Genomic DNA, 27,269 nt, shown 5'->3' with positions numbered 1-27,269 from the left:
GGTAAAAATGTGAAATTCTCAACTGGGTCAGACCAATGCCTGTGGAAACAAGCCTATGTGTATGCACGTTTGTTTTCCAGGCAGAGGTATGGGATTTGGACATTATCCGAACAAACAACAGCTCCTGGCCAGTGGAAGTGCCTAACATCAAAGAAGGCTTCATCGTAGTGAAAGGCCACAGCACGGTATGAATCTATTTCATTTTCTTTACTACTGTCGCAAAGGTGATCACTGCACATCATTTAGGTTCTCTTTGGGTTTTAATGTGTCAGGAGCTGGAGTTCTTAGGACATTTTGCTGTTTAAAAAAAAATAAAAATAGGTTCTTACCAATCCAGCCTATTACCCACAGCCTGCTACTGGCTACATGCATGAGTTAGTGGTAAGTAACCTTTTTTTCAAGAGCCAGAGTGGGTTTGTAGGCATTTGCTTTGAGTATGGTTCTTGAAACACTGTTGTGGTTTAACCCATCTGGCAGCTCAGCACCCCGCTGCCCTTCACTCACCATCCCTCTCTGGGATGGAGGAGAGAAATGGGAAAGTGAAGCCTGTGGGTTGAGATAAAGACAGTTTATTAAGACAGGAAAATCTGTCTAATCTACTAATCTGTCTAAAATCTACTACTAAAATATGTACAAACAAGTGATGCACAATGCAGTTGCTCAGCACCCGCTGACCGATGCCCAGCCTAACCCCGAGCAGCCGCCATCTACCCCAGCCAGACACCCCTATAAATTGTTCAGCATGACCCCAGATGGTATGGAATACTCCTTTGGCCAGTTTGGGTCAGCTGTCCTGGGTCTGTCCCCTCCCAGCTCCTGCTGCAGCCCCAGCCTGCCTGCTGGCAGGACAGAGCAAGAAGCTGAGAAGTCCTTGCCTTAACGTAAGCACTGCTCTGCAACAATTAAAAAACATCAGCGTGTTACAACACTTCTCATCCTAATCCAAAACATAGCACCCTGCCAGCTAGTAGGAGGAAAAGTAACTCTATCCTAGCTGAAACCAGGACAAACACCTCTATTTCCAAGAGCCTGTTTGACAGCCTGGTCTGTGTTTGAACTCTGTTGTTACGTATTCTGGTAAATGGAACACCTAACACTGTTGTTTATTGTTGGATGAGAAAGGGAAAACTAAGCCCGTTGTTATTTTTCTATGATTCCCCTAATAATTGTAGTTGTATCTGTCAGTACAGTGAACAAGGCCTAAAGCTGAGCATTCAGAAGGTGATATTTTGAATATAAAAGACAACTGAAAAGGATCAATTTCTTAAACAGGTTAATGACAAAGTAATTGTATCACCTAGATAAAACAAAGTACTTAATGCTCGTGAGAAACCAGAAAATCCCAAGTGAGTTCTGTTTATAACATGAGTAATGGTGGGAACAGTAGCAGCATAATCTATTGCACTTAAATTTGCTGTTTGGATTGTTAATGATTATTATTACAAGAAAAAAGTCCTTGTCGGTTTTTCTTGGAAGTTTTAAGTTGTCTAGTGAGACATATGTTAGAAATCACTGTGATCTTGTGAACAAGCCGATGTTTTATCTGCTTGTTAATCAAACTCCTATGTGAAAAGAGTATTCTCTCTCCTTGAAGAGCTATAAAATTACTTTTCTGTGTCTTTTTTTCCTCCTTGGTTTAGTACCTGAGCGAGGGAGCGCTTTCTCCAGATGGAACTGTGTTGGCCACAGCAAGTCATGATGGCTTTGTCAAATTCTGGCAGATCTATATTGAGGTGCAAGATGAGCCAAGGTAACTTGAGAATTAAAAAATGAAGGATCTTACTGTGCTGCGGAGCTCTGCTGCATTTTCTCTGATAATTGTTTTGTTACAGGATCACCTGCAGTGGTTATTCTCAGGATGCTATAAAAATGCAGGGTGAATGTAAAGTAACCTGTTAGTGAAGAGTTCTGTTTTATCACTGAATATCACATGTGCTCACAGTTTGGTGAACTTAGGAAAAAAGCAAAGAGCTGTGTCTGAAAACGTGCATTTTGTGCTTTGCGGAGGTTTTAGTCAAAGTCAGCCAGTTATTCTCTCTTGCAAAAAAGTCATTCTCTTTTGCAAAGCAGAAAGCTGCTCTGAGCTGTTCATCACAATGTTGAAATCTGTTACATATTGTGTGTTTGTTAAGATACCATACCAAAGAGCAGGACGTGACTTTATTTTTTGGTCACTGTCTGTGGCAGCGTGGTGTGCTCTCTTTGGACAAGGGAAAACGTGGTCAGATCCCACTTTTTAGCTTCCTCATTTACCACTCCATGCACACTTGATGTTTTCTCTGATTCTTTCCTAGGTGTCTCCATGAGTGGAAACCACATGATGGTAGGCCTCTTTCCTGCCTGCTCTTCTGTGACAACCATAAAAAACAAGACCCAGAGTAAGGCCCCAATCCTGTATTTTGCATATCAGAATTAGGTAGTGCCTTTGAACTCTGCCTTTGGAGAGTTCCTTGTAATTGCATTGTACTTGTAAAAAATATTGCTTTGTGGCAGGAGCAAGTCCTGTCATCTTTGTAGTAAGATGTAGTTAAGTGTAGTTCAGTCTAGTGATGGAGTGCCCTGGAGCACAGCCTAAAGTTACCTTAATTCTAGTGTCAGTTCCATGAAAGTAGTGACAGTTCCAAGTTGATGGGTCCTCTTGGGTTTGTGATATGGTCAATTTTTCCTGGCCAAAAGGCAAGGCCTTTTGTCTTTCAAATATCTACTGTAGTTGATATAAAAAGCAGCTGAGTAGCTGGTTTTCTTTTAATTCTTTCTTCAATCAGTTATGGTCATATAATTCTTGAGATCTACAAGAGCTATACTGGTTTCTAATCTGCCTTGCAAACAAAGATTTTCTGGGAACTTTGCTGTGACATGCTTGTGAGGAACTTTTCTGTGAAGTGTCCTGATGGAACAGGTGGTTGCTCATTAAGACCAATTCTGTTGTGTCTACAGGGTTCCTTTCTGGAGATTTCTCATCACAGGAGCAGATCAGAACAGAGAACTGAAGATGTGGTGCACTGTGTCTTGGACGTGTCTGCAGACTGTCTGGTAGGTGTTTATATGCTCACTCCCCTGGAGGGTTGGATTTTCTTTGAGAAATTGTAACAAAGCTCTCAACTTCCAGCTATCCTTACTTTGCAGAGGTGACCTTAATCTCCAGTGGAGTCTACTCCAGCCTGAGTTAGAACCTCATCCTTTGCTGATCTTAGATGTTTGTTGGAAGCTATCAGGGCTGTGGTAGACTGTCAGGTTGGACTTCTGTAAGGCAGGGGAGGCTCATCCTTTTACGCACTCTCATTCATGTTACCAAGACCTATAATCTTCACTTTGGTCTGTAAAGCGTACATATAGCTATAGCACTAGGAGAGGAATTCCAAATTGCACTCACTGAGTGATTTCTTCTGTAAAAATACTAGATACCAATCTAGGATCTCTTCCTACTATTACTCTTTCTGATTTAAATATTGAGAAGCCACTATGTCAACAGAGCTTAAGCAGTTCTATGAGGCTTATTTGCTGAGCTATATAGGTCCAGAAGTTCAAATTATATCGTAGTCCATCCTTTCACTCAGCTTGCACTGTTCTTTGATTTTACTTTTTTGCTGGTAGATTGTGGCATCTATGATCACATGTACATGTAGAGCCCCTTCTGAATTGGCATCTTAAAATGAGAAGAACGTGGCGTACAGCTGAGTGCTGCTTTTTCTGTTCCACACTGCAGAAGTCCAAAGCCTATTTTGGTTTGGTGGATTTTTGTTCTTAAATCTGTAGCGTTGGCTCGTACCCTCCTATGACTGTGGCATATGTTAGGTAATGACAAACTGTCACTTTTCATATAAACGTTCAGAATCCATAACTTGATTCTATTCTGTGATCTCCTTTGCTGGTCTTGTGATGTCAGCACTGATTTCTGGCAATTTTCCTTTTGTTTTAGTGGGTGGTGATTGTGCTGTAAATTCATTAAGGTGCATTTTAACTAATTCAAAGGAATTGTTGTGGTTGTGCTAATATAACTTACTTTCTGTACCTCCTCCCATCTTGTTTGTGGATCTAGCTTTTCTCCTGACATCTTCAGCTCCATGAGTGTTCTTCCCAGCCTGAAAGTCTGCCTGGACCTCTCCGCTGAGTATCTGATACTGAGTGATGTGCAGAGAAAAGTAGGTGGCTCATTTTTTGCTGGCTGTGTGGGTATCAGTGACAGAAAAAGAAACATTTTTTGTGACTGGTTCTGCTGCCTATATCTAGGCTTTGCATGTTAATAACTAAAAATGCACAGAGGTTGGCCTCGGCTATTTCAGTATAAAATGACAGATGGTGACAATTCAGCTGATTAATCCTGAGGAGCCTTAAGGATTATTTCTCACTCCAAAGTAAACTTATTTGAAGGAACCTATGTCTGGCACAGCAGGACTGAGTTCCTGATCAACACTAACTCACATAGCAGTGTGGTCCCCTGGGATGTCCTCTTTCAGATTGAAATGTCTCAGACCTTATTCCTTGTGTTTTTCCTGTGCTTTCAAATCTTTTTCAGGTCCTAATGCTGTGCTCTGAAAGCCCTGTGATTTACCATTTCTGATTGTTCCAGGTCTTGTATGTGATGGAGCTGATGCAGAACCAAGAGGAAGGCAAAGCTTACTTCAGCTCCATCTCAGAGTTCCTCCTCACCCACCCAGTCCTGAGCTTTGGCATCCAGGCAGTGAGCCGCTGCCGGTTAAGGCACACTGAAGTGCTCCCAGCAGAAGAGGAAAATGACAACTTGAGTGTCGGTAGGTGACAAAGAGAATTTGTCTGCTGTCTGATCAGGTTGTCTTTCTTGACTGATTCTGGCTTTCTCGTGAGAGGCTTGTTGGTTCTTCTGGGCAACCTGATCTAGTGGACAGCATGATCTTTAAGGTCCCTTCCAACCCAAGCCATTCTGTGATTCTTTTACTCTCTAGGAAATGCATCTGAGCAGCTAGAGCACTTCAGAATAGCACGGTGGGGTGGGTTACAAGGGACCAAGTCCGTGGAGAGTTGTCCCATGCAAGCATTCCTTGATTGCTGCATCTCTTTGCTGTTACCTTGTTCCTGACCACCTACCTTTTTGTTATTAAAATGTTGTTATTAAAATTTTTAAAGATGCTTTGAAAAACATCAGCATATTAGCATGTTAGAAAGGTTCCTGGACTATCAGAACAGCCCTGTGATATGCCTGTTCTACATAATTAAGAGTTAATTCATGGTGTTGATACTAGAAGCATACTGCTCTGAAACACAGAAAGAAAAATGACTGATATGTTTAGCAAGTCAGGAGCAGAAGTGGATGAAGCTTCATGTCCCTGATTGGTGTTTAGATGATTAGGGTAATTTGCATAGGAATGCTTAATTTAGTCTCTTTTGGGGGAGTTTTCCTTTCTAATTGGACTCTTTCTTTCGTAGCAGTGAGAGTGATACAGATCGTGGCTGAATGTTTTCAGTGCTATCTAATGGGAGGTTTTTGCAAGGCTACAGTTATTCAAGCCAGGAAGGATGGGTCATGCTCTAGTGTGAACTTCTGTATGATATAAGCTAGTGTGTCTGTTAAAATATAGCCAACCAATCATGTCAACAGGTAGTTTCAGACCTCAGCTTCCCCCACTCTGCCTTGTGAAGTATACTCTTGCCTTCCATGGGGCTTATTTGATTTTATTAGAGGGAATTTGATTGCTCTCACTTTGGAAAGTAAAAAGAGTGCAGGATACACTTAACAGGGTGAATTTACCTCTGAAGTGGGGAAGTGATGAAGCTGTGTTGTGCTGGTTCTCTGCTGTGTCCTCTGCTCTGATGGCTTTTATAGTAGTTTGTTGTTTCTGTCCAACTTCATGTTTTACTTTTTGTCTTATTTTCAGAAGGTGCTCAGGGAGCAGGGGCTGTTGAGTCAGCGGCAGGCGTGCTGATAAAACTCTTCTGTGTGCACACTAAGTGAGTATGCCTGGCAGCTACCATGGGCAGTGGTCCTTATCCTACACTGACCTGCAGGAGCTAAGCTGCTGTTAGCTTACCAATTTCTTTTGCTCATAAGAAAAGCTGCTTGGACCCCTAGGAACTTCTAGTGTATTCCATATGTCCTTACCAAGAAGGGGCCCAGCATGATGCCGTGGCAAACTAGTATTTTTGTTGCCATGAGTACACAGTGATTTGAGAGTTCTGCTGGTGTGTAAGTCCTGGGAAGCACCTCTCACGTGCTCTGAGTGCCAGAACTGGGTGATAGAGCTGAATGGGGATCAGCTTCTGCTTCTTTCATCACAGGTTGAAAACACTAATGCATATTCCAAGGGAGTCAGTTCCCTTAAGAGTTTTCTAACCTTTAGACTTCTCTCGGTGATTTCTAAACTAATCAGAGGTGCTTCCTTTGTTTTCTTATTTTTCAGGGCCCTACAGGATGTGCAGATTAGATTCCAGCCTCTCCATAGTCCTGATATGGGTACATCTGTGCCTTCCCATGGCTCTCATGAAGAATTTGGTGAGTGTTTTTGTTTGGTCAATCTTCAGTATTGCTGAGTTTTTAAAAGTTGTGATTTCTTGGCAGAAGGGTGGGGAGGCAGGAGAAGTGGGTTGGTAGGCTTATGGCAGCTCTGGGTGTCTCTCCATAATAGAGTGTCATGGTATAAAAGGTTCTCAGGATGGACCACTTGGTTAGAGCCCAGGGAGAGTACGGAGCATAGGGATACGTTAGGGTAGGAGTGCTAACACTTTGTGTACACTTGGGTTCACCTACCTAGGTGGTCTGGTTCCAGAAACACAACGTTTGTCTCTTGTCAGGCAAAAGAAATCACAGTGACGCTGGAGCTTTGGGGTAGGAGACAGGGCTGTGTGTGGCGTGCTCTGGTGAATGGTTCATTCACCATTCTGGGATGTGGCCGTTAAAACTGGCACTGTGTTCAGAGGAGAAAGGAGGGTTGGACCTCTCATTATCGAAGACCAATAACATCCACTCTTTAGCATACAAAGAGTAAGCAGAACAGAGGTTTGCCTTAACAAAGCCGTAGCTTTGATTAGTATGTTGCAAGGTTGTTCCTCGTTCCTTTAGAATCTGGAATCTGGTATGGCTGGCAGTGACAGAAGTTCATACCTTGTGGAATTAAAACTTTACCTTTTGGGGAAGTTCCTGTAAATTGATTTCTGTTTCTCTCTTGGAAGCCTTTCCAGACCACATAGCCGATCTAGGCACAGAAGGGCTGGGATCTGAAAAAGGATCTGTTCATGGCTCTCAACCAGACTTGCGACGTATTGCTGACCTGCCTGTACCAGCAGACTTCCTTGCTCTCTCAAATGATGCCAAACCAAAGTTGATGACTCCAGATGCATTCATGACACCGAGTGCATCTCTTCAACAGGTAACCAGAGGAGAGTGCTGATGGTGGTGGTGCAAGGGATAAGTGTGGATTTTGGTGCTTTTGGGAACTTTCTCTGGGCAGGTGGGCTAGAGGTAGGCAGATAGGCTAAACTGACTCACTGCTCTGCTTTTAATCCAACTGCATAAGGACATGTTGGCATGTCTAAATTGCTTAGTTGGTCTATACTTGTGTCGCCAGTGCTGTATTGAGGTGCAGAACTGCTGGTGTAGCTGTGTTGTGTAGAAATGTGTGTGCTAGATAACTATCTGTGCTGGGAGACTGCTCTTACTGGTTTACACACATTGTTTGGGGTTGGGAGATAGCTACAATGGCAGAAAACCCTGTCAGCCTGTGCTATGCCTGCACATCCTGTCTGACAGGATCCCCTGAGAATGCACATCTAAAATGATCAGGTAGGTAAATGTTTTGCATGAGATCTGCAACTTGGTAGTCTGGTAGCTCAGTGAGTTTTTTGAACCTGACACAGCAGACACATGATTGTCATCACAGTTTGTGTGTGTACTGGAGGAGCTTTTGTGAAGATGGGCAGCATGTAGAAACGTGCAGAAATTGAGTTTTGTCTTTTTTGTCTTTTCTGCCTTTGCCAAAGACTTGTCAAAGAGTTCTTCTGGAGACAGTGATCTCAGGTTGAGTACTGTTGCTGTGTTATTCTGTTACATTTTACCCCTGTATATTTTCTTGTAGATCACCGTATCTCCAGGCAGCAGCGTCAGTTCCCTGACTGCAGTCACAGCCATGAGTAGCACTTCTGTCACTGATGCCTCTATGTCCAGGTAAATAGAGCATGTATTAAATAATACAATTCCAATACTATTCTTCAGTGTGGGGCAGAACTGTGGTGCATCCTGTAGGAGAGGAGATTGTTACCGGAGTTAGAAACTGGTCCAAGTCCTGAAGTCCCTGTATGGACAACTGTTTGCATCTCTGATGCAGCGTGGAGCATGCCTGTTGTTTTTCCAGGGTGCCAACAACAGTGTTTCATTTGTGCCTCACAGGGGTTCTCTTATTGCATCTCAGTGTTGTTGCTTTACATGCTTCTCCCAAAGGGCTGTCATTGTTTACAGGTAAGAGAACACTGCAGCCACTGAGGAGCAGGGAGATAATTGAGACTGTTAGGAAAATTTTACTAGCATTGAGGTGGCTTGGGCTGCATAACAGTGAAAAACTTCACTTCTCGGGGCTGGAAAATGGACAAGGATGTAGTGCACTGTTTCTCCCTGAACTCTGTACAGCATGAATTGAAGATGTAACAGGTCCCTTCTATCATAAACCCCTCAAAATCAATTGTATGGTGGCTGGGAGATGCATTTGCTACTTGGTAGGCAATATCTGACCATGGTGGAAAGGAGAAGGGCTTGGAGAACACTTGTGAATTTGGAGTTGGGTTCTTCCATTGACCTGTGGATCCAGTCTCTTCCCCTTGAGCATTTGATACGGACCTGTATGGTTAAGTTGGCCTGCTTGATTTGCTTGTGTCTATTTTCTGCAGGCCATCAGAAGACTTGACTGTGAGCCCCAAGATGCAGCTGGACACCAGCCTCACGCTGAGCAGCAGTAGCAGCAGTCTCCAGACCAGTCCTAGGAGCCATTCAGTTCTTATCCCGGGCCTCCCTGACAAGCTAACACCAAAGGCACCTGTTCCAGTAAGGCTCCAAATACTGATCCTTCTTTCTCCGTGGGCCTGTACAAGCTGAAATTAGACTTACTTGGATATTAACAGGGCCAACATCTGCCATTTGGAAAACACAGCTGCTGACACAGACCTGCAGACAGGTTTACCAGTATTAATGGCACTTGACCTCAGTGTCAGCATGTCTCTGAAAACTAGAAACAGTTCTAGCTTGTGCTGTCGCTATCACCATGGTTAGAAATGGTCAGCCTTTGTGTTCAGAGACAGTGCTACCTGGAAAGGCTTCTTCCTCCTTGTTGGTCTTACAGGTGTGAAGTAATCTTTTCATATTCCTAAATTTTTCTTTCCAAGTGTGATGTAAAACAAATTAAGACAAACTTAAAATTGAAATATGTTTTCAGTCCTGGAGACATTCACTGTGTGAGAAAAATCTCAAATTTTCTTCAGATGGAATCTCCTGTGAAGCTATTTTATTCACAAATTGCAATGGCAGGTGTCCTGCCAATTAGGAGCGCGTTATAGCAAACAAATCATAACCTTTTAGTCCCTATTACCTGCCACCTGATCACCTCCCCTGTTTCCTCATTGACAGAGTACTACAGGTTCACAAGCCACTCAACGCTCCTCTATACCATATATGTACAATTTTACTTTTTTTTTAACCTTTTAATTTCTCCCTTTTCCTTTTTCTTCCTTTCTTATGTCTTGAGAACTTGTGATCTTTGTTTTACTGTTCTCACCCTGCTCATCCTGTTTTTCCTCGAGCTTCCACCTTATTTTGGAGCAGTGAGGCCTTCTACTGTCCACTTACCTGCTTAGCATTTCTCCTTATTATGACTGTACAACTACCTTGGAATACAGAAAATTAGTTCTCTACTGCAAAAAACACAACTTAGTTTCTCACAAGTGTTAAAACTAATTTCTTCCAGAGAGTAGGTTCTGGAGCAGGGCAGGGAGGTAGAGCTGGTCTTGCATTTCTGTTTGAAAGTGTGTTCGAACTAGCGTTGACATTAAACATGTTGTTAGTCCAGCTGAGAAGCAGTTAAATTCCTGGCTCTATTTCTGTATTCACCTCCATGCAAGTCAAGGAGAATGATGGTTGGAGAAAGGTTATGTGCTGAAGGGTCAGTGAATATTTCTGTGCCTTTAGCTGATAGACGTGGAAGAAATGAGACTGCAGGGCAAAAGCAGCACATTACAAGTATTGGAGTCCTTCTCCGTGTGCTGACCAAAGGGGGGGCACAGGGGTCATGTGAAGAAAAGATACAGCTGGCTTTTTCCAGAGCTGGTTGACAGTGGCTGGTTTAAGAAACTGGTGAGTCTTGGGGTGTCTCCACATTACCCTGAAGGTTTTTGTTTAATTTTTTTTAATTCAGGTCACACCAGGAAATTCTTCTCTAGCACTGGAACTGCAGGAAGTGGAGCCCTTGGTGGTGCCCCAGGCTTCTCCCACCCGTGAGCGTTCGCCAGATGTCATTTCCTCTGCTTCCACAGCCATGTCCCAAGATATCCCAGAGATTGCTTCCGAGACCTTGCAACGCAGCTTCGCAGCTGCTCCATCTGGGCTCCCTGCGGAGGTGCTGGAGCCCAACCATCATGCAGACAGTATGGCATCTGCTGCCTCAGCCTTACATTTGCTGTCTCCGAGGAACCGGCACAATTCTGAGCATAGCCACCACTCCTTGGACATGCCTCCAGTGGAGGTAGACAGACTGAATGCTCCGTCGTTACTGGAGACTGCTTTAACTCAGGAAAATGCATGTTCTGACAGCGTTGTGGGTCAGCCATGGCCAGCAGCTCCTGACATAACCAGAGAAACTAGGAACAGCATGGCAGACAGGTAATCACTTGGGTGTCTTACTTAGGGCAATTTCTTCACACTTCACAAGTTGCTGCCTTGGTGAAAAGCTCTTTACACTGTGATTAAACTAGAACAGTTTTCATCCCTCCTTTTCCTTAAAGGATCAGATGAGTCAGCCTTCCTGTGTATATGCTGCTCCTGAATTTCCTAGGTCAGCTCTAACAGTTTGTGCTCTCTTACACACCTTTCAGAATGAAGGATCTCTTAAGGTGAAGTCTGCTTTACTGGCCTTCGTGTTCACCTCAGAAGAGACTTGAGCAGGGCTTTTTTTTTGTATCTTACCTCTAGAAATAAAACTGGTTCAAGCTAAATTCACCTCAGGGTGATCTCCCTGCATGTCCTTATTGAAAGGAATCAAATAGCACATAATTGACAGGTGGATTTATAGGTTAATTGTATTCCTCCTCTATGATTGGCTTTGTGCAGCCAGCGTTATAAATAAAGTACTTATAAAAGTGAGGAAATGAATTACAATGCCTGTGTGGAACAGGCACGTAGAATGGGGCAAAATCACCTCTGCTCGCTGGAAGCAAACCATTATGCTGGGAGCACTGCTAGAATTCACTGCAAAATTAGTGTCCCCATCTTCTAGTTGGACTGGAATAGCAAGATGCATCTAGCACCTCCAGAGTCTCTCTAGGCTAAGACTGTGTGTGCCATGAGAGCCTTGTCACCAAGAGAAAGCCCTCACAGCTGAGGATGCTGTTTTAGGAAACAGTCTCGATTCTGGTGGCTGTGCGGAAGTCACTGAGGCTCTCTCTCCATGCAGTGTTTTTGCTTTTGCTCATAATTTGAAGTTCAGAAAGTAATTCTGTGGGAGTTTACAACTCTGCTTAGTCCCACTTTGTCTTGAATTGTCTTGAATTTGTCTTTGTATTCTTCAGGGTTTCTCATATAAGAATATCAGATTGGTATCTTTGGTTCTGAGATATTCCACTTGTGCATGAATTTGATTTTTTTTGACATTGTAGCTCAGTTAAACCACCAGCATATGTTAAGTAACAAGCGCTCACTTCTATATAAAGATCCTGCATGATCAATTCAAATAGGCCTGCTTTGTGGCTTAAGAGTGTGTGCAGTTTATGTTCAAAGCAGTGGATTATCTACCTCTCTTGCATGGGTATTTGTTGGGACATTATGTTAATAGTTAGTGCCCGAAGCATAGCTGGGCTGCTTTGTCCTCTTACAGCCTCCTGAAAGACATGTGGAGAAATTCAGTACCTTTAAACAACACTTGCTGCTCTCAGGATCTGTGCAGATAGGTTTGCTTTGGTTTTATTGTTGTTGGGTTTGGGTTTTTACTTCTTCTATCAGGATTTCCCATGAGAAGTGGGGTGAGCAAACAACCAAGCTGAAAGAGACTTTAATGATGGGACTTCCTTTTTTTTTTTTTTTTTTTTTTTTTTTTTTATTCTTTAGCCCAAGGGATGAAGTTGAAGAAAAGCACAAGAGCTCTTCCTATCATCGACACAGCTACCACCTGCTGCAGCATGACAGCCAGGATGCTAGTGCAGAACAAAGGTACAAGAGTGCTCAGCCCCCTCTCTCGCCCTGCATGGACTCAGTTCAGGCTGCATTCGTGCTTCTGTCCCCAGCAGGCCTTCACGTGTGGGGTGAATGTCTTTGCTTTGTCTCCTGACTTACTGTGTGTATGCAGTCCAGCTTCTGTAATGTTCTGGTGACTTCAATTGATCACAATTGGCCTCCAGACACTGTCCAATTTACTGTCTGTAGGGGAGGGTTTGGCTGTGCTTCCCCTAAAAGCATGGTCGAATTTTGTTTAATTACTAGTGTAACCTTACTAAGGGAGCAGTTTGTAAATCCTGTGCCTTAGATAAGGTAGCAAAGTTATCGTAGGAGTCAGTTTCTTCTTTCTGACATCTTTTCTCCCTCATGAGCCACCCTAAAGCTCCGTGGGCAAGTCCTCTGTGCCTGGTGAGCTCAGACCTGTTTGACATCTGAGGGTTCATTCATAATCTATGCTTTAATTCAGAGTCTGTATTGGATGGCTGGTCAGCAGCTGAAAGACTCCAAGGTACTGAGGTTCATGCAATTCCTGGGCTCGTTCTGATTCTCCTCGGTTCCTGCAATACTTGCTGCCTTAACCGCGCTCTCTCTGTAAAACTCCAAGGTTATGCTGTGCTTGGGTTCCCTGCTGGGCCAGTGGATGCATCCTAGGGTTTACGTGCTAGTGTGTGTATGCAGCAAGAACAGACACCCCTTGCCATACTGCCCGAACCACAGCGGTCTGTAATGCAGAGACCCTGCAGGTCCTGTCACGCAGCACTCATGCTCAGCCTTGGCAGACCCAGATGGAAATGGAGCAGCCCCTGCTGAGCTCTGTAGAGGTCTCTGTGTTAAAGATCGAGGTGGGAGGCATCCTCAGCTGGGTGACTCTGGACGTGTGTGGATGCAGAGCAGAGTGCGAGCTCCTCTCCTTCTAGTGAAGGCTGATGGTGTCCAGTACTGCAAGTGACGTCCTCTCCCCTGCTGTTCCTTCATAGTGACCATGATGATGAAGTTGCAAGTTTGGCTTCTACGTCAGGTGGATTTGGTGCAAAAGCGTCCACGCAGAGGCTGCCTGTGAAGGACTGGAAAGCCAAGGCATCCCCTCGGGCTTCCCCAAAGCTAAAGCGGAAGGGCAAGAAAGATGACGGGTACGCTGGGCTTGCCAGGATCCGAGGGGCTGTGGGACCAGCTGTGCAGGACGTGACAGAGCTAATAGCAGCAGGGCTAGGGTCTGAGGCTGGGCTCTGGCCGAGTGTTCCCAGCCCTCATCCTGTTTTGCAAACAGGAGCGACCCCACAGAAAGTGTTGCAAGCTACTCAGACATGGGCTGTGTGTTACTTCGAGGTGTGGGAGGAGGTTGTGCCCTGCCTTCCCAACTGGGACCCAAAATCCAAAGTGTAGCCTGGGCTTCAGAAGAATTTGTGGGGAGGTAAATTACACATTGGGTGGGGGACACGGGATCCATTTGCCAGTTTCATTGAAGGCTTCATTGGAACTATGATGCTGAGTGTAGCTTAATAAGACCTCGATTTCTGGTTGGCTTTTGAACACTGGCACAGTGCCTGTGTTCAGCCATACCTATCCTTTGTTACCTGCTTGCTGCTTTTGTGTGTTTCTAAACGTGCCCGTATGAATGTCTTGCAAGGGGAAATTGATGAGTGGAAAGAGCTGCCCATGGCAAATTAGGCCAACCTGTCTGCATTAACGTGAGGAAAGTAGCACAGCTTCCCTGAGGAGCTTTTTCCTCTTCTTGTGTTCCCATGGCTCCATGATTTGGATCTCTAGCTGTGCACGTTACAAAGAAGATGGCTTGTGGTGTTAAATTTCTGGCTGTGGTCCTTTACTGTGACACCCAGAAGTTCTTAGCCTCAGAAATGCCTTTCATTTTTCCAGCCTTAGTCCTTTTAAAGTTGCTGAATGGATGCTGTCTGGGAAATACAAATGTGTACTTTCCTTCTAGTAGCGTTTGTTCATAATTTGTGCCTTTGGAATTGTACAACGTTAGTGGATTCGTTCAATGTTTTTCTTTGTTGTGCTGTATATACTGGAATGTATCACTGCTTTCTCCACCTTCAGAGCTGGAATCTTTCTAGATGATTTGAAACTCATTAATTCTGTATTTAACAAGTGGGTACTAGTGGGTTTTCTTCCTTTGCTAAATATCAGGAGACCTTCAAAGGCTCTTTGGCAAAGCCTTCCCTGGCTTTGAATTTGGACAAGACTGAGAAATCAGTGTGTATTGTTCTTTGAACAGTTCTCATTAAGCCTTGGCTCAAATCTGTTGTGTGCTGAAAGCAGCCGTGTGAAGGGACCAGTCTGTAAGGATGTTAAGGGCCTGGAAATAGTGGAAATGTTGGAGTCACAGTGCTGTGGGGACTGGGACTTCCTTACCTTCCTGTTGCTCTCATATTATACTAGGCAAAACAGAAGCATGAGCTGGGTATAAAACCTAAAGCAACCTGTGAAGTGGGGGATCTGTTTTGGCAGAAGGCATAATCAGAGCAGTTAATTGACATAATTGAATTACCGCTTTTCTCTTTGACTCCAGGGATGTGAACCAGTCACCAAGATCATCTAACAACCAGGTGAGTCAGAGTGCTCCTGCCATCCCTTCCAAGGGCCTGTGCTTCAATTCTGTTCGCTGTCATGCTGAAGGCCTGTGCCATGGGCCCCCTGCACTTCGGCTTGGCATTGTTCTGGTCTGTGACTTGTGCAGCAGAGAAGGAGCTGCTTAATGTTGTCCATGCTTCCTTTTCACTTCTGCGTGTTGATTTGCATTTCAGTGTTCTCACAAGCCCTGTTCCATCCAAAATTTTACCAGTCCTTTCCTCCTCCCTGTTGAGACAACTTGCATGCATTGGCAGCAGGATAGTGTTCCCAGCAAACTGAGGATCACAGTGGGACTGGCTTGTTGGAGTTACTTTTCCCTGTTGGTAGCACTTTTGTGTCTGTTAGAAAATGCGCCCAGCACAGATGTGTTCACTTTTTAAACTGCCCTTATATGTGTGTGTTTTCTATAGACTTTTTGAGCAGCTGAAGAGACAATTATAGATGTGTGCTTCTCTGGTTGCTTGATTATTCACAAATAAGTGAGAGAGCTGAAAGAGTGCTCTAGGAAAACTCCTTCTTATTCTACTTATTGCACAGCTCTTTCATAAGCATTTGAGGTCCTTATTCAGAGACCTAAGCCCACTCTCTCCATACCTGGCCGAAAGTGAATAGGGTGTGCCTTCTGATTTCCTTTTAAGTGCCAAAACTTTGAAGGGAGTCTTGATTCTAAACAGTTCAGGATATTTAAAGCAAACATTTGTGAATTCCACGTGGACACTTCACATACCTTGCTTTATCAATTTATTTATTGAGATTAAATTCTTAGAAATAGGCATTTAAGCTGGCCCAATTTCTGCTTTGTGTGTAGTGCTTCAGGCTCCAGCACAGGGCTCAACTCAGTACCTACCAGAATGCTTGACCTCTGATCATGTTAGAAACGAGTGCTTGTCCTCTCCACATACAGGTGACACCGGAGTTCCAGGATGAGCTGATGTGTATATTGAGGAGCCAACAGCGGGAGCTCTCTGAGCTGCGTCAGAACCAGATGGAGCTGCTGCAGAGACTCACCGATCACCTTGATGCCATTCAGAGCTCCCTCATGGGCCATGTGGAGAGGGTGATTGACTCTCAGCAGGAGCAGGAGCGTATCCTTGTTTGCAAATGGTGCATGGGAATTAGGGAGTGGAAGGCTGCAAGGCAGACAAGAAACATGAGGGAAGCTGAGGAAGTTCAACAGTCTTCTTCGTAGCAGGGGCCATAGATGTCATAAAAGGCCTGGATGCCATATAACTATTTCAGTTCCTCTCACTCCCTTTTCAAGGGAGAGAAATTCAGAAGTAGAATGGAGAAGAACTGCTACTTCCTCTACGCCCCTAACCTATGATGGCCACAAGTGCTGCAATGCTGGTCTAGTTTTACATACAAGTCAGTGGGACTATTGCCATATGCAAGTGCCCATCCTTCTAGGATGGAAGTGTTGAGGATAGGGAGATCTGCTGTTTGTGATCCTTAACGTGCTTGCTCGTTAGAGAGAAGACTGGACCGAGCACTGACGGAAGGACAGCAGCGCAATGGGCAGCTCCAGGAGCATCTGTCTCAGCAGCTCTCTCAGTCCCTTTCCACTGCTGTGTGTAACCGTCTGGAGAGGACCGTTCGTGAGGAGATGAAGAAGACAGTACCCCAGTGTGAGTTTTGCTGCCTGGGCTCTAAAGGTGGATCTGTGATCCCACCCAGAAGGGGTGGAGGGCATGTTGTATGCTCCATGAAGTAGGAGTTAGGTTACAGGAAGACTAGACATTGCTCTGTGAGCTGCTGTGGGCCCCACTGTAGTCTGAGAAGAGTTGTGGGGTAGAAGGATATGAGGCTCCCAGAGGGGGGAATACCTTTCCAAAATGCATGGTCTGATCTTCCATTATAATTCACAAAGCTTTCGGAATCTACTCTGTGGAGGAAGGCAAAAGAGGCTAATAGGTTTGTAAATGTTGTGATTTAACGGAAGCAAACTTCAGCTTGTCTTTGCCTTTCCTTGACACATCATCATTTTTGTCAATATTTGTAGTTTGTAGAAATGCGGGTTGGAAAGTCTTCTGCAGTCTTTAGTATCCTCTGTTCTGCTTGAAGTAGGATTACCCACTGCCCTAAATCAGGTCCGCTGCGACTTTGGATGAGTCCTGAAAGCCTTCAGGGTTGGAGATTTCACAGCTGCTCTGGTGACTTGAGCCACACCACCTTCCTGGCAAAATGTTTCTCCTACTGTACAGCCTTAGCTTCCCAAGTCAGAGCTTGTGACTGTTGCCAGTACCTGGGTCATCTGGCACCTCCAGGAATAGATTGACTTCATTTTCTTTTTCAGGTTTTGAAGAGTGACACTAGGCTTAAAGCTGTGACTTTGACATGTTTTTGTTCTGACTAGGCATTTCCAAGAGCATAGACCCTGTTGCTAGCCAGCTGAGCAACACTATTGCCACCAAGCTCACGGCTGTTGAAGGGACACTGAAGGAGAGCATCACCAAGCTAGTGAAATCAAAGGTAAGGAGAACCAGACCGTAGGTATTCCCAGGGACACTGAGTTGTGAGCTGCCTGGGTAGTGACTCCTCATACCTCTTCCACTCACCTATATCTCCAGGTGGGTCTGAGGTCAGTTTAGCTGCCCGTGTTCATAGCTCTCTTCTGGTCTCATCAAGAGAGCAAGCTCTTTGTGTGCTCCCCTGCCTGCTTTGCCTCGTTAGACCTTTCTTTTGTTTACTGAGTTGTTCATCTTCTATTAAAGCAGAGGCTCTCACAGAAGCAGATTGTTATAGGGCCACCTCAGTTAGCCAAGTGGTCCAAGTTTGACTTGCTCTTTTGCTCTTTACACTTTACACCATTTCTACATTATTTAGGGAGCAGCAGCTTGTTAGCTATGTTGGTGGGCGATGGTGGGAGGGGAGGAAGGAGGGGAAGAGAAAAAGAGCCATACCTGACTGCACCAACCCTCCCTTGCTCTCAAGCTGAACTACAGGGAAATGGTGATGTCCCTGGGTGGTCCAGTAGATGCTCTGCCTGCCATACTCGTGGTGGAGCTTAGAGGAAGGAGTTCAGCTGCCCAGGGAATTCACACTTCTACTGACAGTGGACTGCTCTTGTCTGGTGTGGGTGTGTTGCAGGAACATACAATGTTTGTTCGCATCTTTATTCTGCAGCAGGCTGTTGTTAATTTCCTGCAACCTCTTCTGTGTGTGCTTGTAAGAACCTTACAGATAGCATTGTGAGGGCAACGGCTGATACCCTGCAGGGGACAATCCAGTCGGCCTACAGGGAAGCGTTCCAGAGCGTGGTGTTGCCAGCCTTTGAGAAGAGCTGCCAGTCCATGTTCCAGCAGATCAATGATACCTTCAAGCAGGGCACCCAGGAATGTGAGTAGTCCTTGTTTCTAAGTTTTCTCTACACAGCATGTTCATGTTAGAGACTGACAAGTTGACTTACGGCTTTTAGAGTTTCAGCGGTAACTGTTTAACCTCTTAGTCCATCTGTGTGGTCTGAAAGCATTTCCCTTCCACTCTTGGGAAATGGAAACATAATTGAGGAGATTTTTATAGGTGGTGCTACAAGAACAGAGATTTACATCTGGTCTTTGTAACCCATGTAGCAAAACACTTGGTCTCATTGTGTGAATCTGTGACTTCATCTCTTGAGTAGTAAAGCCCAGCTGTAGAATTACTCCCACCCTAAAACCCAACTACAGAATTACCCCATCCTGCCATAAGGAAGATGATGTGTGTAGAAGGCAACACTCCTATGTAATCTCAGATGGGTAGTAGACATCTAGAGAAGGATACAAGGATGACCAGAGGCTAAATAGTGGCTGAACGATGTAGTCATGGTCAGCCTGGAAAAAAGGAAACTAAACATTTCAGTAAGGAAAGGTGTGCGCTGATGCACTGGAGAACATTTTTCTTGTGTTTAAGTTTGGAATCCAGTTCACTGGACTTCTGGGAGGCCAGACAGGTATTGTTCTGCAGGGCTCTTCTCTGAGTGCCAGCATAAGCAACTTCTGTTGTCCCTAAATCTGTAGAGTATCTCCAGCTATTGTTTATTTTGCACCCTTTGTTTTCCTTACAAGTCTCCCACAAGTACATAGAGCTTTTTTTGCCCTCTTCATCAGTCCGATTTACAAAATAGTTAAAAATACGGCTTTTTGATCTCTACAAACATCAATTTTTGTCAGAAATGTTTCTCTTCTTTCTCTTATTAACTTAATTGGCATTGAACTCCATCAGTATTGTAGATTACAACTCATATTGTGTATGAAATACCTGCATCCCCACCTTTATCTTGCTATGAATAAACAGTGCCTGTAAAGGTCTATTGCAAGAGGATTCTCAGCTTTATTGCTGTGTCATGAAATCCTGTGTGATGCAGAGGATGGAAGCAGGGTTTCTATCTTAGCATAGCACAGCCCAAAACAAGGCTTGGGCACTTTCCCTTCTCCCACACTTGTACACTGGCTCAGTTACTGGTTCTGCTGGAGAATGTGTGGAGCCTGGCAGAAGGATCTTGGCCCTGACCATCTCTACAGTGCTGATGGGCAAAACGTCTTCCTCTTTGGTTGTTGCAGACATCCAGCAGCTTGAGACTCACATGAAGAACAAGAAGGCGCGAGAACAGGAGGCCCGGGACCCGTTGCTGAATCAGCTTCGACAGCTCATCAGCACCTTCCAGAGCACCACCGAGCAGCTGGCTTCCACTGTCACAGCCAGCATACACGCTGAGGTGCAGCATCAGCTGCATATTATCGTGGGCAAGTAAGTTGGCAGCTGGGCTTGTTGAAAGGGATGTTGCTGAGAGGCACGGGTGCATAACGAAACCTCTTCCTGCTTCATTGTGGAAACAAGCCCTTTGACACCGGTGCTGTAGGGCTGCTTGTTAGATCTGTGCCCAGTAGGACAAAGCACGTGGGCTGGTGTAACTGTTTCCCTGTAAGCACTAAACAAAGACAACAGAATATTTCAAACAACCAGCTGTACCTCTGCTGCGTGTGGGAGCTTGGGGCCTCCTTTTCACAGTGTCCCATGTACATGTTGGAGGACAGAAAGACCTATGGCAGCCCAAAAGCACACTCGCCTCAGACTAGCCTTTCTGTTCTAAAATGTTTTTTGGGTCTTTTGAAGGCTTCTCCTCCTTACTCTGTTTCTTGAGGCATACCAAAAGTTTTGCAGGCTACTCTGTCCTCCCAGCTGTTCTGCAGCAATTCCTCTTGGCTACCCTGGTTTCAAGATGTGATCTTGGCAGTGCGTGCCTTCAGCATTTGCAAACCATGAAGCTGGTGGCAGGTTGGCAGCATTAAGACTGGCTTGGCTGGTGGTCACCTGCAGGGCAGAATGCCCCCATCTATTTTAAGCTATCGGAGCATATGTCTGAGTACACAGGGGTCGTCAGGGGAGAGCAAATGGGAGCAAATGTGCCAGGAAGGATACCAGACTGAATTACAGTCTTGCTGCATGTGCTGTGCTTGCTCCCAGGGAAGCCCTGCTAGTCTGCCTGCAGTAGTGCAGGTCTGATGCTTTTGTACCCTTTGTAAGAGGAATCCCACTCCTGGGGGAGCACTGCATGTAAGAGATTGATGTAGAAAGCTGAGCCCTTTCACAGATGTACCTAGAGCTTAGTCACCTTGCTTGTAGGCCAGATATACAGTATTTTAGATCTTTGATACAACGGAAATTAATTCCCTGGGACGTTGCTTTTCCACACAGAATCCCAGCATCTTCAGTATGCACCCTGGGATGTTGTGTTGTTGCCACAGTGCTTCCTTGTGCAGTACGTTTCTGATGCCTGTGCCTCAGAACAATTTGTATCAACCCTTTGGGAGCAAGCAAGCAAGCCTGTGCTTTCTCACTGCCACAAGCTTTGCACAACATAGTCCCTCAGCTCTTCATTTTCAGATAAACTTCTGTTTTCTTTTAGCCTGCAGGAGTCTATTTTGGCCCAAGTGCAGAGAGTCATTAAAGGAGAAGTGAGCCTGGCTATGAAGGAGCAGCAAGCAGCAGTGACCTCAAGCATTGTCCAGGCAATGCGCTCAGCAGCAGGGACTCCGATCCCCTCTACTCACTTGGACTTCCAGTCTCAGCAAACTCACATCCTGCAGCTTCTCCAGCAGGGGCACCTCAACCAAGCCTTCCAGCAGGTACTACTTCCTTGTAGTGAGCAGCACTGCTTGTTGGGAGGGCAAAGTGAGGGGAAAAATGGCTTCTTGAGGTGGAGACACAACTCCACAAAACTCAGAGCTGGCTGAAAGGACCTGTGGCTGCAGACTGCTGAAGGGGTGCAGTTGCAGTCGCACAGGCCAGGCCAGAGCTGTGCCTGCACCATGATTTGATGGCAATTAAGTTCCTTCCTTACCCTGTCAGGCCAGCATCAGTGCTGCAGTAAGCCAGATGACTGCCATCAGCACTGGCACGTAGTGCACCCCTGAAGAGCAACAGCTTCGTAAGCCTCTCCGGGCAGATCTGCCAGCTGGGGCCTGACCTTGTCTTTGCCTTTGACTGTCTAGGCAGATCCATTTGAGCTGCTGCAGACACCTCCACTGCGAATAGCAGCAATGCTGTTTTGGTGAGCTGCAAATGTGGCCCTGTTCCCTGCTGCTAACTGACCTGCTCCCCTGTGTCTGGTTGTGGACCAGCAGTCCTCTCTGTTCAGCTTAGAACAGACACAGGGGTCCTCTGAGTGTAGACGAAACCTAAACAGGGTCCTGTTGGCACACACTGTGGGGTTTGCAGAGAGCTCTGCTCCCACAGGAGGCTGGCAGTCATTGAGCTGCCCCAAGGCAGATGGCTGTCCCATGTGCTATCCTGCGTTTTTCACTTGCCTCTTGTTTCCTCTGCATCTCAAGCTGTATCTTCCTTGCAGGCTCTAACAGCAGCTGATCTCAATCTGGTCCTGTATGTTTGTGAGACAGTGGATACTCAGCAAGTATTTGGACAGCACCCATGCCCGCTGTCCCAGCCTGTGCTGCTCTCTCTCATTCAGCAGCTCTCCTCGGATTTGGGTACTCGTACGGAACTGAAGCTGAAGTGAGTACGATCAGGGCACTGGGTTTGAACCTATGCAGGTGTATTCCTGGCTCTGGCTTTAAACTCACTGTGTGTAAGTGGAAGGTGGTGCTTCCACAAAGGCTGGAACTTCTGTGGCCTGTTACAAGCAAGTGAACAACCCATAATGACTTGGAAAAAGATACAGGCATTGCAACAGAAAGCTTTGCTGCTCAGAGGTAGTCATAGAAGGGGTACTTAGCTGTAGGTGCTGTTAGCTCCAAGTATTGGAGTCTGTAAATATTGTTTGCTCTCTGTGTAGTGATCACCTTTAACCAAGGAAACATTCCCATGTGGGTAAAAGGGGAGGGGAAGCGCTGTGCTCCCTAGATAGCTCGATATCCAGAGCCACTTTGCTCTGCCTGCAGTTCTTAACCCAGCACTGGACTTTGTGTAGGCAGCTTCTCATCGTGACTGCTGGAGAGGTTCAGTGGGAGGTGGCAGCAGGAGCTACTGGAAGTAATGTCTGTTAGATGTACTAAGCAAAGCTTGTGTGACAAAGTAGTGACTGTGCTGATACTTGCCACGAACATTTTTAGATTGTGAGTCAAAACCCTATTAGCTGCCCTGAAAAATGAATTTGTTAAGGTACCTGCAGGTTTTGACCATGGCTTGCATGGAAATTACCTTAAATTGAGTTCTTATCTGAAGTGAACACTAAGCATAGAGGCTCAAGCCAGAAAAGATGAAAAAGAGCTTTAAATTACAGAAGAGCTCATAAGCAGAGTTACAGTTGCTGCTAAGTTCAGGCAGATCTGCTGGTGAATACCTTTTGCGGTGACCACACTGGCTTACTCTCAGGCTGTGATGTGAAAGTTGTGATGTGAAAGTTTTGATGTCCTGTCTGAACTTTTGAATGGCTTGTTGGTAAAATTCGTGATTTTTTTTTTTCTCCCACATGTTGTGGGATAGACAAAGTTATATTAGAAGAAGACCTTAAATATATCCCTGTGTGGAATAAGCCTCAGTGCTGAGGGTTTTTACTGTATAACAAATGACTAAGTCTGCTTATGCTAAAAAGCTTAATCAAAAAAAATGTATACTGAGCTCTGACCAGGTATGGCCTGTGGCCAAGTGCCACCTACAGCACTGCAGTGAGACGTAGCTTGCTGTTACGCCTGCTTGGTTGAGGCAGCCAGGTTGTGTAGTATGTACTGCAGCCTTGAAATACTGGCTGCTTGTGCACGTTGAAGAATGGATAGCTGGGCTCTGCCAAAAGTCAGAACTGTTTTATTTTTTGATGGCTGAACTTACGGCACCGAGTATTGTTCTGTGGGGGGAGCACAATTGTGCGTCTGCAGTGCTAAAGTGAATGGAATTGGACTGGGATCTCGTGTTGAGTTTGGTTCTAACCCTGGTCTCTCTCCTTCAGTTACCTGGAGGAAGCGGTGATGCACCTGGACCACAGCGACCCCATCACCCGAGACCACATGGGGTCAGTCATGAACCAGGTGCGGCAGAAGCTCTTACAGTTCCTGCAGGTGGAACCCCACAACACGCTGAGCAAGCCTGCCCGCCGCCTCATGATCATGCTTCAGGGCCTGGTCACTCCTGGCATGACCTAGGAGAACCTGGCTGTCTCGTGGGCTGCTCTGGGGAAGCCCACCCAGCAGATCCAGTAGTTACTAACCACGTACGGCTTGTGTTAAGAGCTCTTGCCAGGAAATCTATCAACATGTGTGTGATGTCTCTAAGGCGAACGCCATCTGTGTATAGTCCCAGATAGTCACTGAACGCTCACTTGGCTTATTTTCCTAAATAGCCTCTTTTTGAGACATTTAAGTCTCTTCTTCACCTGCCCATCCATCCCTGAGGCCTGGCTGGCCTTCCAAGTTGCATCCAGCAGAAGCCAATGGATTTCTTACCCCTTCGGTTTGGAGTCTGCTGCTGTCAGCAGAGAAGGGAGGTGTGTGCTGAGCCCGGAGTGATGGGCTCCCTGTTGGCAAGAAACCAATATTTGTGTCTTAGTCAAGGACTCAAAACCCTCCTGGGGAGGATGTGTGGAGGGGTAGCAGCTGAGCAGGAACAGGAACGAATTGGTGGTGGGGGGATAACAGCAGGCTGCGAGCCCAGGGCCATTGGTTCTGCTGTGTGGGAGCATGTCCACGATTCGGCTGTTAGTTGGGATTTACACCAGGATTTTTCTTTTTACCTAAGTTTCGATTTTTTTTTTTTTTTTTTTTTGGAAATAACATTACGAACGATTCAATAAACAACTTTTTGAGAAGAAAAAGCACAAAACGACCCTCTCCTTCTCCTCCTGGGCTGTGCCTGGCTCTTAAAAAAAAAAAAAAAAAAAAGCTCGGGGCGGGCCGGGGGGGCGGGCTCGGGGCGGGCCGGGGGCGGTCGCGGCGGGGCCGGGGCTCTCGGGGCTGCGGAGCGCGGCGCACACGGGGCGGCGGCGGCGGCTCCGCACCATGGGCTGCTGGCGGCTGCTGCCCGTCGTGTGCCCGCTGCTCCTGCAGCTCCTGCACCTCGGTGAGTGCCCCGGCACGGCGAGGGGGGCGAGGGGATGCGGGACGAGACGGGGCGGTTGGGCTGGGCACGGCTCCCGGGGGCTCTCCAGGTGCCGGCATCTCCGAGCCGGTTCCCCCCGCGGAGCCCAGGCTCCGTTCCCCGAGGGGGTCCCTGCCCCGAAGCAGAGGGGGGCCGCGGGTTGCCGGGCCCGGGGTGGGTTTTGTAGGGTTTTTGTGAAACGATTCAGGTCCTCCCCAGGAGCAGGGCGGCTGTGTCGGTGCTCGGCAGCAACCCCGGACTTTGACCCCGGGCTCCCCGCGGGTGCCGCTCGCCTCCCCCGGCGCTGGATGCGCTTTGTCCGGGGGGGTTTCTCCTGCCCGCACCTCTCGCCTTGCCCATCCTCGTGGGCACGGACTCGCTTGGACTCGAGCTTGCTGAAAGCAGATTTACGGATCCCACTCGCCCTGCTGATGCCGGTGATGCCTGCGACCTGCGTGGCCGATACCGACCTGTGACTTGTCCCAGCGGCGTGGCCGTGGTGTTCTCAGCACAGAGCTGCTCGGTGGGACAGGCTGATGGTGTAGGCTTGCCCTCTCTGCTCTCGGCCGCAGCGGCGTGGGTCAGGGCTGGATTCCAGGCACAGGATGCTGGCAGTGTGTCACAGCTTCCTGGAGACTTCCTCGGAGAATGGGCGATTTTCAGCTGCCTCCTTTCCCGGGAGGAGCTGTCTGCCTTTGACAGGACCAACCTCACCACTTCAGCCACCCTCAGCTCTCAGAGCTCCCGGCAGCACTGCGCACGGCATTTCCAACAACCTTGCGACTCTGGTGACGTGGCCAAGCATTCCTGTGTCCTCATCCATCCCAAGCAGCCTTCTTGGGGATCCCCACGGTGCCACCGGCCTCTTTGGAGCCTCTGTTTGTCTGTCCCAGCACAGCTCTCCCGTATCAGCCTGGCTGGGAGCAGGAGCGAGCTGGTCCCAGCCAAAGGGGGTGGGATGGAGATGGAGCAGCCCCTCCCTGCGAGCTGTGACCCCAGCTCCGTGTCCGTCCCGATGGGACATCCCGACTTGGGGCTGAACCTGCAAACGCTCCTGGGGACACGGAGCGGGGACATGGGTTGAGCCGCGTGGGTTGGGGCAGTGACTGGGGTCTGCCCTGGCCCCAAAACCTCCGTGCCCCTCTCAGCCCCTGCTTCGTGGGGTCCCTGCAGTGGGAAGGAGAAGAGGAGGTGTTGGACACCCCCAGCTCTGTGGTAGCAGGTCTGGGACACCTGGGGCTCGTCCTTTGTGGGGCACAGCAGGGAACAGCAGCTTCCCGGGGTGAAGCCTGCACTTGTGCCTCTTCCATCTTTTCCTTCTCTTTTCCTTCTCTTCTTGCTGTTAGAGCAGGGGCCTCAGCTTGCTCAGCCAGTTGAGCCTTTGCTTTTGTTTTCTGTGTTGTACTCACAAATTAATCTTTGCTGTTGGGGGATAAAAGGGCTGGACAGATGGCTCTGGAGAGATCCTGGGAGGCCCGATGCGAAGAGAGCTGTTGTGTGGCTTTTCTGCTGCGGCTAATGGCAGCATTGCTTGTGGGATCCGCAAGGGATCCGTGTGCCACGGACCAGGAGCGAGGGTTCAGCAGGGTGTTTTAATTGCGAGGGCTCCAGAGGAACTCGCTCCTGCTCCCTGTGTGGGTGTGAACCCCACTCCATGGGGCCTCTCAACGACAGCTGCATTTTCCCTTTTAAACCTGACGTTTTAATTACTTCATTGCCTCTTTGCTTGCACCAGCAGCGGGCTGAGAAGGATGAACTTTTTGCCATCCTCTTCTTTCTCCTTGGTCCTGCAGCTCTGAGTACCGCAAGGAAGCTTCTTTTGTGGAGGGCCAGGCCAGGAGGTCCTGTTGCAGCCTCCAGCCTCCTCAGCCCCTTTTCCTCTGCGGGATTTGTGGTTTTAATGCACCCGAACCATTTGCCCCTGCAGCATCCCAGGCTGTGGGACCCCAGGCCATCCCCACACTGCCCTGGAGCGCCCCCGGACAGAGCTGCCGCCCCTGTCCTGCCCCCACGGTCACGGGGAGATGACGCTGGTGGGATGCAGGAGGGGACCGGCCCCTCGCCGTATTTCGGAGCCCACTGCCACTGCTGCCTGCTGGGTGTGGGGGGGGGCTCAGCTCCGTCTCTCCTGTCCCCCTGCAGCCGCCACCCAGGAGCCCGTCAGCATGGCGGGGAAGTGTGACACCATCTACAAGGGCTTCGCCGGCTGCCTCATCAGCCTGGGGGACAGCATGGCCCAGAGCGTCCGGCAGCAGCAGCAGCAGGAGGAGGAGGGCACCCAGGAGGCGCAGGAGCTGGACACCATCTGCAAGTGAGTGGCCCTAACCCCGTCCCCATCCCCGTCCCCGTCCCTTGGCCTGGTATGCACGGGAGCTGCTGGGGGGTCGCTGGCTCCGGTCCCCTCCCCACGCCTGTCCCTGTCCCCCAGGTCCTGGGACGATTTCCACGCCTGCGCCAGCGGGGTGCTGTCGAGCTGCCCCGAGGAGGCGGCCGCCATCTGGGAGTCTCTGCGCCAGGAGTCCCGCAAGATCCAGTTCCAGGGGAACCTGCAGGAGCTCTGCAGCGCCCGGGGGCGCCTGGCCAGCGCCCGGGGCTCGCCGCCCGCCGAGACCAACCAGGCCACGCTGCGGGGCTCGGCCACCCTGTGCCGCCCCGGCCTCCTGCCCCTGCTGGCCCCGGTGCTGCTGCTGGCCCGGCTCTAGCCCTGCACCCGCTGCCGGGGAACCTGGCGATGCCCTGCAGCCCCCACCAGGCCTCGCTCGCAGGGCAAGGCCCTCTCTCTCTCTCTCTCCCG

The 27,269-nt window shown here is 47.7% G+C and overlaps 2 protein-coding genes across 3 annotated transcripts in view; both read left to right on the top strand.

Annotated features, from left to right (window-relative positions):
• The window catches only part of EDC4 (enhancer of mRNA decapping 4), a 32,916-nt gene extending 8,702 nt beyond the window's left edge, over positions 1-24,214 (top strand). Inside the window, exons 7-29 of one of the 2 annotated variants that reach the window (XM_082769856.1) lie at positions 81-185; positions 1,641-1,750; positions 2,295-2,378; positions 2,938-3,033; positions 4,040-4,142; positions 4,571-4,751; positions 5,853-5,925; positions 6,375-6,466; positions 7,144-7,340; positions 8,046-8,134; positions 8,851-9,004; positions 10,368-10,831; positions 12,272-12,373; positions 13,357-13,509; positions 14,910-14,946; positions 15,876-16,056; positions 16,441-16,596; positions 17,325-17,440; positions 18,142-18,307; positions 19,510-19,696; positions 20,856-21,075; positions 21,798-21,961; positions 23,352-24,214. In XM_082769856.1, coding sequence (XP_082625982.1) covers positions 81-185; positions 1,641-1,750; positions 2,295-2,378; positions 2,938-3,033; positions 4,040-4,142; positions 4,571-4,751; positions 5,853-5,925; positions 6,375-6,466; positions 7,144-7,340; positions 8,046-8,134; positions 8,851-9,004; positions 10,368-10,831; positions 12,272-12,373; positions 13,357-13,509; positions 14,910-14,946; positions 15,876-16,056; positions 16,441-16,596; positions 17,325-17,440; positions 18,142-18,307; positions 19,510-19,696; positions 20,856-21,075; positions 21,798-21,961; positions 23,352-23,544 — 3,423 coding nt within the window. In that variant the 3' untranslated portion in view covers positions 23,545-24,214. The remainder of the gene's footprint in view (positions 1-80; positions 186-1,640; positions 1,751-2,294; positions 2,379-2,937; positions 3,034-4,039; positions 4,143-4,570; positions 4,752-5,852; positions 5,926-6,374; positions 6,467-7,143; positions 7,341-8,045; positions 8,135-8,850; positions 9,005-10,367; positions 10,832-12,271; positions 12,374-13,356; positions 13,510-14,909; positions 14,947-15,875; positions 16,057-16,440; positions 16,597-17,324; positions 17,441-18,141; positions 18,308-19,509; positions 19,697-20,855; positions 21,076-21,797; positions 21,962-23,351) is intronic. The other variant, XM_082769857.1, reaches the window with a different exon arrangement.
• Positions 24,215-24,343: 129 nt separating this feature from the next.
• On the top strand, positions 24,344-27,269 carry NRN1L (neuritin 1 like). Its single transcript, XM_082769896.1, has 3 exons — positions 24,344-24,457; positions 26,618-26,786; positions 26,904-27,269. The coding sequence occupies exons 1-3, from the start codon at positions 24,397-24,399 to the stop codon at positions 27,175-27,177; spliced, it is 504 nt and encodes a 167-aa protein (XP_082626022.1). The 5' UTR covers positions 24,344-24,396; the 3' UTR covers positions 27,178-27,269.

This window comes from Aythya marila (genome assembly GCF_965140915.1).
Source record: "Aythya marila genome assembly, chromosome: 12".
Classification (NCBI taxonomy): domain Eukaryota; kingdom Metazoa; phylum Chordata; class Aves; order Anseriformes; family Anatidae; genus Aythya; species Aythya marila.
The sequence above is the reverse complement of the archived record's forward strand: the minus strand, read 5'-3'. Positions and strand labels throughout refer to the sequence as shown.

What these genes read in the sequence shown, in the direction of transcription:
- NRN1L (XM_082769896.1), top strand. Translation starts at nt 24,397, where the DNA reads ATGGGCTGCTGGCGGCTGCTGCCCGTCGTGTGCCCGCTGCTCCTGCAG. An exon ending in CCTGCAGCTCCTGCACCTCG is followed by an intron (nt 24,458 to 26,617) that starts GTGAGTGCCCCG and finishes GTCCCCCTGCAG; the next exon opens with CCGCCACCCAGGAGCCCGTC. An exon ending in GAGCTGGACACCATCTGCAA is followed by an intron (nt 26,787 to 26,903) that starts GTGAGTGGCCCT and finishes CCTGTCCCCCAG; the next exon opens with GTCCTGGGACGATTTCCACG.